The sequence below is a fragment of the Euprymna scolopes genome, chromosome 16 (assembly GCF_053919585.1).
Source record: "Euprymna scolopes isolate OS-2025 chromosome 16, ASM5391958v1, whole genome shotgun sequence".
NCBI classification, from domain to species: Eukaryota; Metazoa; Mollusca; class Cephalopoda; order Sepiida; family Sepiolidae; genus Euprymna; species Euprymna scolopes.
Window position 1 is genome coordinate 40,854,874 of NC_136497.1, and position 16,143 is coordinate 40,871,016.

At 37.1% G+C, this 16,143-nt stretch overlaps 1 protein-coding gene across 1 annotated transcript in view; it reads right to left on the reverse strand.

The window, feature by feature from the left end:
* LOC145295923 (dihydropyrimidine dehydrogenase [NADP(+)]-like) overlaps positions 1–16,143 on the reverse strand; it is a 166,912-nt gene that overhangs the window by 15,711 nt on the left and 135,058 nt on the right. The window contains 2 exon segments of the mRNA XM_080141739.1: positions 916–999; positions 1,647–1,793. Coding sequence (XP_079997865.1) covers positions 916–999; positions 1,647–1,793 — 231 coding nt within the window.

The following is a 16,143-nucleotide window of genomic DNA, read 5'->3' on the forward strand; positions in this document are numbered from 1 at the left end:
TATATGAACATTTTTAAGTTTCCTTCTGTTCAGACCAATAGTCTTTTTAGATGGAAAGATACATTACTTTTCCAAACACGAAATTCAAATGGGACCTGCTGACCAACAAACTGAATAATTGTTTGTAATAGTAACTCATGGCTTTTTGTGTATTTTGTTTTTTTAAGGACAGTTTAACATTCATCACAAAATCCATTTTTCATATCTGACCATATATATAAAAAAAAAAATTAATATATAACTTTAGGTAATTCTATTTTTAAATATTGTTGAAAACTCTAGTTTAATGTGTTTGTAGTTCCATAACTCCACTGTCTAATTGCACTTATAATGGAATGATGAATTAACCTTCTATTACTACGTGCTTACGAGGAACTATTTTATTAAAGGTTTCAGAAACATATGTTCAAAATATTTTGTTGATGTTGAATTTATGGATCATATTTACATAAAGATGTCAAATTAAAAATTTTTCCAAGTTCAAGTTTCCAAGTTCAAAATATTAGCTCTGAATGACCTGAAGTCCTATCCATTGAGCTAATTTTATACTTGCAGTATTAACTGGTATCTAACTTGAATTGTTTTGCTCTACATCTTTGCAGTAAGGCCTTCATTTTTTCTGATAAGGATACAACTAAAATTAGACCTTTTCACTTTACTTATAATAACACTAAGAATGCAAAATGTGGCAGAGAATCATTTTTTATAGGATGTTTTCCTTTGAATAAACCAGAGAATGTCTTTACCATTTCTTCATTCTATCCTAATGAAAACTGCTTAAAATATCTGACCATGTTCCCCAAAATTTGGTACAAAAGGACAGCCAGAGTGATTTAAACATTGTGCTAATGCTGACATAAAAATTACATATTGAACACAAAGTGGATGATATTAGTAAGAATGTAATCGACTTACATCACAGATGACAGCGACAGCAGGTTCTTTGGTGTTCAGTTCTCGATGGTTTTTGATGTGAGGAAGGGCATATCCAATCATGTCCTAAAAAAAAAAAAAAAAATTATCCATTAGTCAGTCAGTAGTTTCTTTTTGACACTAATTTAAAACGTTTTATTTGTCCTGCAGTGAAATATGTTGCATCCATGATTTCAATGTTTTTTTTTTCTTAATATTTTCTCAACTTTATTTGAACATTTTCATATTAATTATTGCCCTTTTCAATGATATAGACAATTTTTATTTTTTCTTCATGTCAACATCCAACAATGTTTTCGCCTTAGACAGTGTCCAATAACATCAGGAGAAATCAAATGCCTGTCAGCAACATCATTAAATCTTGATATGCATAAGAACAATTTCTATTATTGAAAAGGGCTTATTAAGGCCAAAATATTTTATTTATAATATTGCTTTCATTTATTGAAAAAAAAAAAAAAATTTTGCATTGTGATTTGATTTCTAAGTAATTTCTCATAATATACACACACGTGTGTGTGTGTGTGTGTGTAAGCATTTACTATTGACCAAAATTTTAATAAACATGGCTATATAAAATTCAATAATATATATATAAATAGTTGCAATCAATCGTGTAAATTTTTAATCTGAAATTATTTCTTTTGTTTAGCAAATCTAAAATTCCTTTTGAAGTACAAATGACCAAAGGTGAAATTTATTCAAACACTTACTCGAACTGTGGGGATAGGCCTCGAGGGTTTATAAGCTGGTCGAACGGCACTGGGTATATTTGCTGGTGAAAGAAGGTCGATGGTCTTTTTGTAGTCCTCAAGAATTTTGTGTCTTTGTTCAAGATAATTTCCAAAATTGGGCAGACCCTTAAGATAAAAAACAGTTGAGAAACCTTTTCTTCAAATTAAAATTTTAAAAGAATTTTACAGCTGAAGTATCTATTAAACAATGCAAAGATGATATCCAATTAAATAGTTTGGTGAATCTCGAAATATGTAGTAACTGTATATGAAAATATTATACAGCAACCAAACAAAATTTACAATTAGAATACTCATATATATTATTTAATTGGAATTCATTATTAAGATGAGTATTATTAATTTATTTACTGCGGGCTATCATCCTCATCTTTCTTAGTTGTTTCACAACGTTTAGGCCAACTATTTCTCTTGCCTTCGTCAGGTGTTAACTATCCTATTGCGGTTACCACCTGACGAAGGCCAGAAGAATAGTTGGCCGAAACGAAAAATAAGCAATTAGAATTTTCAGTAGAAAAAATTAAATAAAAAAATAATTTACTATTTGGAGTTCACAAATCAACATGTCATCTTCATATTAAAAGGGAGATAATCTACAGATAACCAGAGACAAATGTTGGAGGTCGTTTAGAAAGATCGCAACAAGGAAATATGGACTAGACCTGGATGCACTAAATGATTGCTGATGGAAACTATCATGAAAAGACAAATTACTGTAGGACATATTTACTGTCAACAAAGCATAAAACATTTAGTATCGACTGGTTAGAATGCCAGGATTGAAAAAGCAAGATTGATCAAGAACTTGACCGATTGGACAGGAATTATCATCAAAAGTTGATCTGTTTTGGGCTATGGATAGCCACCCGCATTGGAGAGCCAACACAGTTAAATGGCAGAGCAAATGATGAATGTACAACAAGCTTGGCTTAATGTGAATGTTGTTCAAAGTTTGTGGAGTCTGAATAATAAATTAATATTTTATTTAAATCTTGCATAATTTTCCATAATTTAGGAGACAGTAATATTTTTAACCGATAAGTATATTAATCTGTTTTCCTGCTATTTTGAACTGCAATATTTCACTTGAGTCTCAATATAAATAGACAACTAAAGAGTTACAAAGGAAGTCTATGATGTCGAACGAGAATTAGGATACCACTTTTACTCATCCCACCCCACCTCCACCTGCTGAGAAGTGAAAGATGTCCATGAAGAGCATTTTGGTCCACCTTTGAAAACTGGAATATAAAAAAAATTAAATTCAGCTAATCTCGTGTTCTACCATGTAGAAAATGAATCTGCACAATGTAGGTGTTGCTAGACAAGCTATTCCTCTAACGTTGAATATTGAATAACATTCGCTTATTAAACTGAACAAATTTTAGTTGAGTTCAGTTGAGAATAATTAAAAGCATTAATTTTGGCGATTGAACTGACTTTTGGAGGAATTCGAATTTTGCCTCAGTCAAAGTATTTCTTAAATTGCGAAATAAGGGTCAAAGAGGCCGCAAGACTAAATGAAAATAATTGGAAATAATTATTAGCATCACTGAGTGAAGTGTGGTACACTCAATTGTGCGTGAAAGGTGATGTATTATTTTTTTAGATAGATTTTTCCCTTGTGAGTAACTCAGGTGCGTGATGTTTGCACCTGGAGATATTAATAAAAAAAAAAGACAGAATTTCTTGTGCGATAACTAGGTGTTAATTGAGTCTCCTTACGCATTTTAGTAATTAAATTTTTTGTAATTGGTTGAAAGGGATTACAGAGCGTTTAAGTTGAATTTTGGGAGTAAGAAGTTTGCCGATCCTTGCGTGACCTCGTGGTGCATTTCTAGATACAGGTCCATTCGGACATGCTGCCTGGGAGGATGCTGGGGGGGGTGAATCACTCCCTTTTTATTAATCGTCCATAAGAAGACATGTTAAAATTGAGGTCGTTGTCTGCACGAGCGTGTGTGTCTCACACGGAGAAAGAGTGTATCATGGGAACGTGTTTTGAAATATTGAGGGGTATTCAATAAATTAGGGGGCTTATCTAGTCTCCTGTAGTTTTTTATTATTATTTTTGACTATCCACGAGGGTACGGAGTAATTTTAGTGAAACTGAATTGGTTGTTTAAATAGCCTGTGACAAAAAGGTGCTTAACTTTTTGTAAATAGTTGTGAATTTTCCTCGCTTTGTTTCGGGGATGGGCGTGATCAAGCTGGTGCATCTGTGGAGACCAGGAGAGATGGTCTGTTAGCAGTGAGCGGTAGCTGGCAGAAGGAGGGAACTGTGTAACATGTGAACAGAATTGCAAATTGTTAACCCTCAGTGGCCCTGAGAATCCCGTTCGCTCTGCTTGTGGTTAGGAAAAAATAGAATTGATGAGCGCTCTGCCTGGAGGACGTTTGGGGAGATTGATGTCTGTCAGTCATAGCTGCGTTAATGAATACAAGAGATATTTGGATATAAGCTTTATCGAGTGGTACCCTATTCACTGGACACACCCAAGTTAGGGTTGGTAGCCAGCTACAGAGTGGTCAGAATATGTAGTGTTTAATATGGCAAAAGACAGATTTATGCTGTTGAATCAGCGAGAGGCAGGAATATGCCGAAATAATGGTCTTGGAATTTGCCGGTCACAGAGTCCATTGTATGTCACGGGAGATCATGAGTTGTGTGTTGGGATTATTTTAGGGGGATGAGAGAGTGATAAATAGCGTCTGTAAGGTTGAAGTGGCAAGTGAAGGTCTTTTGCCACTGGCTATACGAGTAGCTGAAGGCACCTGGTTGGTATCCACGCAACAGAAGATGGAATTGTCTAAGGTATGCGGTAACATGGCTGCTGGGATAATCAAGGTGGGACCACCTTTAACTATGGTAGAACTTGACAGGGGTTGTGAAGCCCGGGGAAAGGGCATAGGATTACCTGCATATTATCAGGTTGAGGAACGGTATTTGTTAAAAGCACCTGAGGTAGAGTGGGCGAATAACCAATTGACTAACCTCACTGACCTCTGGGAACCCCTAATCCATCGTTCACCGCCACATACCCGACTTAGGCTACTAAAAGCTATGGGAGGAGTTCGACGAATAGATTTGAGTGAATTACAGACCCGATTAAACGGTCTGGAGATTACAGAAGCTAGGGATAGGCTTCATAAGGTAGTGGTTACAGGAGCAGGAGTGAGCATGCTAGTAACGATAATTGTGCTGTTGTTGGTGGTTGTATAGTGCGTGAAGAGAGTGAACATGGGAGGAGAGCAAGGTGATGAGCATATCGAAGCTGACTGCACAGATGGCGGGAGAGACCCTGGTTCGAAACCACCTGTGATTCTGGAAAATGCGGTGCTGACGAAAATGAAGTGCAACCCAGAGACTTCTCTGAGGCTGAAATCCAAAAGAACTGAAGACGACTTGAAGATCTTTTTTTTTAATTTCTTTTCTTTTACTCAGAATTCTTGCAGGGCGCTGAAGTTGAGAACTGTCGAAAGAAAGTCCCAACGATACCTTGAATGACTGTCTATTGAGGTGAGAAGTCCTCAGTGAAAGAAAAATCTTACAAGATGCTTATAAAGAAGATTTGAACTGTGAAATAAAAGGTGAAGGTTCAACTACGACAGCTTAAGGTGAGAAAAATTCCCCTAGCTCAATAAAAAGCGGGTCCTTTGAGAACCCTGATTAGGGCTGCATACCCTGTATTATGAGACTGTGCTGTTGATAACAAAAAAAAAGCTTGAAGAAAAAACTTGTAAATTGTGACTGTGGAAAAAAAAAAAAATTTGAACTATGATAAAATTCATAAAAAGAAATTGGAAAAAGGGGAATAACTTATAAAGCCTTGGAAAAAAAAAATCGAGTAATGTTATTTTGAAAAAAAGGGGACAAAACTTAACCAAGGGAAGTAACTCTTATGAGTTAATTGATGAACTTAATGCATTTTGAGTGACAATTTTTAAATGATGATTATCTTATCTTTGAATTATTAATGTGAATTGAAAAGAAAAATATACAAAAAAAAAAAAAATATACAAAAAAAAAAATATGCATGTGAAAAAAAAAAAAGAACTTTGAACTTTTGAACGAACTTTGAACTTTTACATTTTTGATGATTTTACGAAATTTTTTTTGAATTGACTTTATGGACTTTTGAATGAAAAGGGGGAGAAACCTGCATAAAAAGGGTAGATATGGGATTGTGTATATGTTATCTTTTTGACGGGTGATTTGAGGATGGAGAGAGGGGTCTGTGGAAAAAAAAATCTGACGGCCAACCGTAAAAAGGGATGGAGTGGTGTGTTAAGGAATTGGTTCTACAAAGCAATAGTCTAATGGGGGCGAATGTGACATAATCCCCCATTGAGGAGATTTAGAACTACGCTGAGATAGCTTATCATTCACAGGTGATGCCAGATAACCCAAGGATTTAAGATAGAGAAGATAAATATATATATTTTATTTCATGTCAAAATAGATATAGTTTGAAACCAGAGAAATATGTTTTGCAGTTAAGTTGATGACAGGAAATTTCACATATAACATTGTCTAGCCTTGGTGAACTTAAGGTCGGAGGTCAGAACTGACATCTAGCCTTGACGTATGTGAGAATCAGAATTTAAATCTCAGGTTTGGGAAATGCACCCACGTAAAACCTGGGGCTTTTTGATGTCGTGGCGAAATCTTATTAGCTGGGAGAGCTTCCACCCCATCCACATACCTTATTATATATTCGACTGTCGTGCTAAAATTAGTCAGAGATGAGTTAGAGATGGATGAGATTGCTTGTTGATTTTGGGGAGAACAGATCGTATAGAACCCCGTTCCCTGGAGAGGTGACCCCTCCACCTTCCTCATCCAACCATCTGTCACTGTCTGTGAAGAAATTTGAAACTCTGAAAGTGCTTACTGAGAAATGAATCATTTGTAAAAACATTTCTACATAACTTTGCGGAATTAAGCTTCAGTAGACTAGATACAAGTGTTTGTTGTCTTTCTGCCTGCGTGAGTTTCTTATTCGTCTTCAGCATACCAGATTTCATGTAACAACCTCAGAAGACTAGACACGAGTCGAGATTTCAAGATAAATAAGGGTCCTAACCACCTTCTCACAGGAGGGGTTACATTTTAATGAAATGTGCTCTGATGAACTCATTGCACTTGTGTCCCCTCTATGTACATGTCCCTGACAAACCCGCTTAGCAACAACACCCCTTCACTGTTGAGATCTCTAAATGTCAAAGTTTTCTACTGTAATAGCTTCTTCTCTAGAACGGCTAGATTTTGGAATTCCCTTCCTGCTACCTGCTTCCCAAACTGTACTGATATGCAGAAGTTAAGATTCAATATAAACCGACATCTTTATCTTTCCTAGGCATGGTCCCAATTAGTAGCCCCTTACATCCAAGTGGCAATATGCCTTGTTGGAGTGAAGGCGAGTAAAAAAAAAAAAATGACTAATAAATAAATAAATAGCTTTTCTTAATATAGTACTTGTATTCAAATACGTCTATGCTTTAAAAAAGAACTTATGCCATTAAGTTAATTTATTTTATGCTGAATCGACGCAACATTACACATATCTCTTTTTCTTTAATCTATTATCGCCCTTGTTTGTACTTGTTAATTTAAGTATCTGCTTAAGAATAGATGGTATTCAGTAAGTTGGTTGCAACAATTTAAAGCAGGGGTTTTCAGTAAGAAGTGATGCCACATACACATCAAAGGAGAATTATCTGCTGTTATAATGGAAAATTCCCACTAATAAGAAATAAGTTCTTAATGGGTGCACAAGGCTTTATTATATGAATGGGTAAATGAAGACATAACATTTAATTGATTGCACCATTTCCAGAGAATGCATGTGTACACGACCGGCCTAATGAACACCACTAGTGGAAACAATAGAATCAGTTCTATGACATTCAAATTCTTTTAGATCTTTTGTGGTCAATTAATTATACACTAATACTCTTGGGAAATTTATGAACTTGTAACTTACACCACAGCTAAAATAACACTGTGTTCAACTTCATTGCGCATAAGGAATCATTCTTATAGATAATCTGTGTCAAAGAGAGTATATAAGTAGACATTGAGTTTACTCGTGGCAGCCTCATCATTATCGCTTCCCTTATTTCATCCTTTAGTCATCACATTCCATGAGTAATATTTCTGACAAAGGAAGAATTGCTGTTTTCTGAGTTGGAATCTATCCATATAACATTGTTGACTAGTTTTTGATCTTAAAGAGATGTTTTTTTTTAGGGCCATTACATCATGTTTTTTCCTCTGAAGTGATTTTACAGAAAAGAAAAAAAAAATGCTATAAGTATTAATAAGGTTACCTAAAGTAAAGTTGCAAAGGAAAATTTAAGAGAGAGTGAACTAAAAGGTATGAATTAGCAAAGCCTGGGTTGGACTAGACACAAAATGAAAAATCTAGAAATTACATTTTACTAGAGAAATAAAATAACTTATTTGAAACCTTTGTTACACCAGTTCTTGAATACAGAGATAGCATCTAGACTTTCAGCAAACATGTAGAAATGAAATGGTGCTTCTATATTATAATAACGAAAAAAATATTGAATTTCAAGTAAAACAAATGGTATCTACGTAATTGTCATGTCACAAATAGTAATACATCCAAAAATTATGGAAATAGGGTAGAAAAATAATCTATAAATATAAAAGCCAAAATGTATGTATGTATGTTCGCTCTTCCTCGATGTCCACGAAAGGCTTCTTTCAAACAAGCGCTTGCTCGCTTCACAACTTTTTATATCATCTATAAATTGTAATATCTACGAATTATCCACGGAGCTCGCCTCTCTATTTAATTTTATTCACTTTCAAATGTTAATTATTCCACATTTCCCGCATCGGCACGCGTTACATTCGGTTTTTGGTATAAAAAAAAGCGAACCTCGACTCTAATCACAGGCCCAGAGCCAGTTTGGTCAATGTCGACTTCGTCATATCAGACTGTAGCTTTCATTTCGCTCCTCCTAATAAACAGGGAGCGGGTTTTTAAAAACAAACAAACCGATTTATTCAAAACTGTCCCGCACAAAATAACTGCTGAATACCTATCGCCGTCACGTCAATCAAAAATGCGCACCTGTTTTTTTTAAAACACTTTACTATTTTCCAACTGCGCGTCGTCAACGCTTCAGGTTTTTTTTCACGTACCCCGAAAAACACCCGGGCAACGCCGGGTAGCCCTCGCTAGTTATTAATAAAAAACAGTTTTTGATAAAGTTGAGATGAGGAATAAAATTTGTCTGACATTTAGAATTATGTTCTTACGTGATATAAGCAATAGAACTTAATTACCTTCCTTGCTAACTTATTTTTTGGTAACTCTAACAGAGTGATTTTGCTTCATTTCACAAATTTCCTTTTCATTAATAATTATTTTTCCACCTCATTATTTTTTTGTAATTTTTTGATATGTTACTATTTGAGACCTGATAATTACGTAGGTACCATTTGTTTCACTTGAAATTCAATATTTTTTTCATTATTATAATAGAGAAATACCAAATAAACTAACAGGCATTCTCAACATGTCCTGGAGGCAACAGCCTACAGAGCAACTTTATGGACACTTTTTTTGATCTCAACCTTCATCAGAGGGAGAAGAACCATGTATGCTTATCATTAAAGATGAAATTGTTAGTGATGTTTTTTTTTTTGTGGTTGCTAAAATATGGATGACAAGAGATAGAGAAAGCCACCTCGGTAAGAGATTCTCGTAAGCTTTACAAACCCTTAAAGTAATGACCAAAGGAAACAGCAACCTAAATGAAATGTTGCTGGATAGGAAGGGAACCCATATTTCCCAAATAGCAGATCGCACGATATGTTGGAGACAACATTTTGGTACCTTACTGAACCACGACTTTCAACATCACCCTTCCTCCCAGCAAACCTCTATAAGTATGATGCCAACTATGATCCGCAAATTGAAAAAGATCAGGACTGGAGCGATGCAATATTCCTCCCCTTCTACAAAAAAATGCAACCGTTGCGATTGTCGCAATTATAGAGGCATTAGTTCGATTGACGTTACTTCTAAAATCTTATTTATTCTTCTGCATCGTATCCAGAATATCTGTGACTGCTGAACATGACCAAACCAAGCAGGATTTCATAAAGACAGAGGATGTACAGATCATATTTTCTTCAAGCGAATTTTAAAACAGCAGTAGGCCTATCAGCAATCTACCGTCATCTAATTCATTGATTTCACTGCAGCCTTCGACTTGGTGGATCACAGAGGCCTCTAGAACATAACGTGTCACAATGGCTTCCTGACCAAGTTTCTCAACCTCATCAAGGCATACTATGTGCACACTTGAACTAGAGTGATGTGCTATGGGGAAGAATCTGATTCTTTCATTGTCTAAACAGGTGTCCGCAAGGATGTGTGCTCTCCCCCATCCTGTTCAACTACATCGACTGGATCCTGGAGAAGAGCTTGGCTGGCTTCACTGGTGTCAGAGTAGGCCACAATTGTTCCATCACTGATCTTGACTTTGCCGATGATGTTGCGATCCTTAGAAAATCTTACTCAGAGGTCCAACACACACTCAACAAGGTCAGTCACTTGGCCAAAATTGTTGGAATGAGAATCAACACTTCTAAGACGAAAATCTTCTCTGGTTACATTCCCCCACCTGACCGAGTGGCTGTAACCCTTGATGGTGAAGCTGTGGGGGAGGAGGTTGAAAGCTTCAAATACCTTGTCGCCAATTTTACAGCCACCAGTCAAGCGAAAGATAAAATCATCACCCGCATCAACCTGGCTAGTGCAACCTTTGTCTATCTTCAAAAACAAATGTGGTCTCACCAGGAGATAAAATGTACCATGAAGTTGCAAATCTACGAGGCCATGATCAGAACAATTCTTTGTGGATATGAAACCTGGCCACTGCACAGAGAGGATCTTCATAAACTTGAAGTCTTTGATCACGACCAGTTGAGTGGTGCATTTTAGGTGGAATTGAGATAGGAAATGGGTTAAGATTCAAAGGAGGAAATATAAACACGCGTGGGCGGATAGAGAGAAGAAAATTTTTTTTATGGGGCAAAAAAGGGATTGTGCGATTTTTACAATAAAGGGGAGACAATCGCAGGAAGAGTTCCAACACCCTCACTTGCTCTTAGAATGTTATTGTGTATATTATATAAAAGCATCATATTTAAAGTCCAAAAAGGAAGCTCTATGAATCTATCTGTCTGCTAGCATGTCATTTGTAGGACAATAGATAATTTTTATGTTGCCGTTGTTTAGGGCATCCCTAATGAAGTGGTATTTTATGCCTACATGCTTGCACCTCTGCCAGTGCACAGAGTCCCTGGAAAGTGCTATTGCACTCTGGTAATTTTCGAATATCTTAATCGGTCCATAATTTTTGCATAGGTCCATTTCTGTGAGTAGTTGTAGGAGGTACATACCTTCTTGAGTGGTCTTCGCTAATGCCACATACTTGGTTTTGCAATTAGCTGGAGTTGGTAGTTTGTTTTTATATAGCATAATTGATATCGCACAGTGCCCTTTATGTATCTCAGTACATGCTTGGCTGCGGTCCAGTGCTGTTCATACGGTTTGGATAAATACTGGGATAATTTTATGACAATATAACTTATATCTGGTCGCATACAGATCATCAAATAAATTAAGTTACCGACGACTTCACGGTATTTTCTGGGGTCGATCATGTCGGAGTTATTGTCGGTTAAATCCAGCTTACAGTCAGGCATGTCAAAACTTTCCAGTATTTTTGTTGCATAGTTGTTCCTGGCTCATTGATATATATTTTTCAGTTATGTTGGAATCTATTCCTAGGAAATGCCGGAGTTTTCCAAGGTCTTTCATCTCAAATTCGGACATCAGCATCTGCTTGGTAGGGTTTAGTAAATCATTATTATCAGCTGCAATAATTAAATCATCGACCCATGAGATGACAATGACTCGTTTTTACTGCTGTGTCATATGTAGACGCAATGATCCACTTTATTCTGAGTGAAGCTATTTTTGGTGAGCCGATTAGGGTTTGGTTCCAGTTTCTGCCCGATTGTTTTAAGCCGTATAGGGATTTGTTTAACATACAGACTGGTTTCTCGCCTGTTTTCCATTTTACTTCAAATCCTTCTGGTTCCTCCATGTAAATTTCATGGTCGATAGGGACATGAAGATATGCTGTTTTTACGTTCATTTAATGTACGAGGAGATCGTATTGGGTAGCCATTTGTATTAATATGTGGATTGATGTGATGTCGGCTGTCGGTGAGAAAGTCTTTGTATAATCTACTCCTTTGGTTTGATTATAGCTCCTTGTGACGAATCAGCTTTGTATTTTGGAGTTCCGTCAGGGTTTTCTTTAATTTTGCATACCCATCTGCCACTGATTGTTGTTTTACCTTTAGGTAAAGATATTAGTTCATATACGTCATTTTCTTTTAGGGAATTGATTTCCTCCTGCATTGCTTTGATCCAGTGGTGTGCCGCTGGGGAGGTTGTAGCTTCTTTATAGGTGCGTGGTACACCATGTGTGGCTTTGTAGCAGTAATCGACGATTAGTGTGTGAACGTGCTTGTCTTGAATTGTTGTTACATAATCCTCTAAGTAGCCAGGTATCCTGTGTTTCCGCTCAGGGTATGTCCATGTATGGATATCCTCTCCCATAGCGTTGGGTGGTTCATCAACACTAGATTGTTTTGGGTTTACTGTCAAACATTTCTCATGAAAGTCCCCATCGTTATCATTTGGTGGGGAGGTTTGAGTGTTGTTCACTAGTGCTGTTGATACATTTTACTTGTCTGTGTTAATACACTTTTCCGTTTTCTGGGTAGTAGATTAGGTATGCTGGACTGTTTCTGTCATATCCGATAAATATTCTTCTCTGGCATTTTGGGTCAAGTTTTCCTACTTTGTGTTAAAGTAGGCATAGCACACCGAGCCGAAAATATGCATTTTTGAGAGGTCGGGTTTTCTGTCGGTTATCTCATCATAAGGAGTCTGTTTTAAGCGGTTGTTGAAGCATCTGTTTCATATAACTGCGGATGTCATAACAGCATAAGTCCATAAAGTTTTGGGCAAGCCGCTTTCTATGATCATGCATTTTGCCATTTCAAACAATGTTCGCCAATTTCTTTCGGACGTTCCATTCTGATGAGGTGAGTACGGCGCCAAAGTTTCATGTTTTATTTTATTTTTGCGGAGTAGCTTCTGGATGTCATTTGATTTGAACTCCGAGTCATTGTCCGATCTTTATATTTTTATTTTGCCGTAGGGGGAAATGTTCGCTATGAATCTCTCTGCGGCAAGTGTAGTGTCGCATTTATTCTTAATGAAATATACGAATATGGAAAAATCATCTGTGAACAAGACAGCATAGCGGTTTCCGCTTAAATCTGCCGGGTCTGTTGGGCCGGCTAAGTCTGAATGTACTAAGTGTAGTATACTGGTTGCCCGTTCATCAGGTTGTTTATTTCTGCTTTGGGGGAATTTCCCTTGAAGGCAGATGTCACAGGTTTTGTTGGAGTTTTTTTTTTATTTTCATTCCATTGTCTACTGCAGGTAATTTTGCTACATCGTCGTAGTTACAATGGCTGAGTATTCTGTGCCACGTGTGGACGTCGTAGCATTGATGGCAGCGGTCTTCACTTTCATCCTCTACAGTCATGCTCCATTTTTAGTGGCGGTTTTGACGGAGAAAATATCTTGTGGATAGGTGGGTATCAGTAACGCCATTTTCAGGGTTACTGTGATGCTGTCTCCATTTTCGTCAAGTAAACGTATTTCGGCATCTTCTCTTTTTAATGTTATACCACTGGTTTTCGTTCCGTCCACTAATTCCATGTAATGGTTCTCTGGTTGGAACATAGCATCGAAGTTTCTGAATTTCTTTTCATCTCTAATGACGTGGGAAGTCGCTCCTGCATCGACTAGTAAGCCCATGGGTGATATCGCCTCTTGTCTGTAGTAGTCTTCCATTTTGAATGTGAATGTGTTTTCTTCGGTGTCCGCTACCTTTTTCATAGTATCCCTGCATTTATAGCGACAGGACTCTCTCTTATGAGTAGTGGTTTTACAGTAGTTACACCACTGTTTTTGCCTGTTGTTGTTGGGACACTTTTTGTATATATGTCCCTTCCCACCGCATGTAAAACACGAAGCGTCTCACTCGTTTCGCTTGTCACAGCTATCGTTTCTCACTGCTAGACTGATCTCTGTGCCTTAGCGTTTCTTTGAAGCTGTGAAGCTCGGTTTTAAATATAGAGAACGTCAGTTATTTGTTGCTGTAGGTTACAAAGATAGAAAAAGGGTCGAACTGGTTCGTAATCCCTTTAATATCACTGTGATGATAAGGCGTCATCTACTGTTTGTCCAGCATTTCTGAGGGCTGTTAAAACGGATCTGTTCTTATAATGTAGTCCGTAACACTTTTGTCAGTTTGCTATTTAAGGGATGTTTTCCTTTTCCTGCGTTCGCGTAATATTCTTAGGGCTTTTCTTCCATTATTGGCAGCTTCTCTCATTATCAGAAATAGGCTTTTATCATCCAGGAACTGTACAAGTTCCACATAGGCTTCTTCATTTCTCTCATCATCATGTCCGTCTAACGGGATTTACGCCTAAAATGGCATGTTTCAGGCCGAGCATGCATAGATGGCCTAAGAACTTAATTTCCCAAATTTCATATTTGGTTTCATCCTCGTCGAATAGTAACCTGCTCCATCGGTTTCCATTATAACTCTGGACCCATAACCTGTTCAGTGGTGCATTTTAGGTGGAATTGAGATAGGAAATGGGTTAAGATTCAAAGGAGGAAATATAAACACATGTGGACTGATAGAGAGAAGAAAATTTTTTTTATGGGGCAAAAAAGGGTTGATTGATTGATTGATTGGTTTTACGGCATATTAACCTATGTGGTCATTTAATGCCGGAGTCCTTTTTTTTAGGGGGGGGGGACTTTTTCAGCCTTTCCTCCCTTTTTTTATAAAATTGAACTAAGAAATTAAATGTTGTATTTATACATGGATGTGTATATTTGGGTGACTTTAAATTTCCTTAAATTTTCTTATATAAATTTACTTTCCTTAGGTATGCTAGAATATTTGTTGAGTTGACCTTTTCAAAAAGGTCCTCCATATTGCTTTCTGTATAATATAATTTTCTAGTTGGGGCGAGGTCATCACACCCAACTAGGATATGTTTTACTGTGAGTGTCTCCTGGCATGGGATGCACTCTGGCACCGATTCTCCATTTAGTATATAAGAATGAGTAAAGTTGGTGTGTCCTATGCGCAGCCGAGTCAGTATCACATCTTCTCAGCGTGATCTCTTGATGTCTGGACATCGTTCCTTAAGTTCAGGTTTAATTGAGTATAATTTGTTGCCCTCTTGCTGACTCCACCGCAGTTGTCATTTTTCCTGTATGTATGCTTTTATCTGGGGTCTAAGATCAGTATGTGGAATCTTAAAATTGTCAGTTGGAAGGTGAGAAGATCTTTTTGCAGCTGTATCTGCCCTGTCATTGCCTTTGATCCCCACATGGCTGGGGATCCAGACAAGAATAATGTTTTTAGTAGTTGAAAGGATATTGATTTTTTTCTATTAATTTTGTTGTTAGTGGGTTTTCTGGTTTTTGATTTTGTATAGATAATAGGACTGATAGAGAATCTGTGAGAATGATGAAGTTTTTGGTGGCTTCCTCTGAAATTATGTTGAGTGCTAGATCGATAGCTATAGTCTCTGCAGTGAATATAGATGCTTCATTTTGAAGATTTCTCTTCATTGTGGTTTTATAGTACGTTGCTGCACATCCAGTGTGATTGTTGCTTTTAGACCCATCTGTGTAGATAAAGGTGTAGTCTGAATATCGTAATTTTAAATGTTGAAGTTCGTTGTGGTATTCAATAGGGTTTGTGGTAGATTTGGACTTTTTGTTTAGGTTCAGTTTTATTTCTACTTGTTTCATGGTCCATGGGGGTGTTTTAGGCAGTATGAAGTTGTGAATGCTGGAGATTGGAATTTTCGATTCTTCAATGCTTTCCTTCATTTGGAGCCCGAAAGTTTTGATAGTTTTTCCTTTCATGTTGAAGAGTTCTTCATATTTAGGATAGAAGGTACATTGGTATGCAGGGTTGTTTGGGCAAGACTTCTGTTTGAGTAAATATTATAGGGCTAACTTTTCTCGCCTTAGATCTAGTGGGGGTTCGTGTGCTTCCATGTATAGACTGTTCACGGGGGAGGTTCTGCATGCTCCTAGGGCCAATCTTAGGCCAGTATGGTGAATAGGGTCTAGGCTTTTTATATATGATGTTCGGGTTGATCCATATATGAAACAACTGTAGTCTAGCTTTGAGCGGACTAGTGCTCTGTAAAGTTTAAGGAGTGTTTCCCTGTCTGCACCCCAATCGGTATGTGCTACCACTCTCAAAAGATTTACAG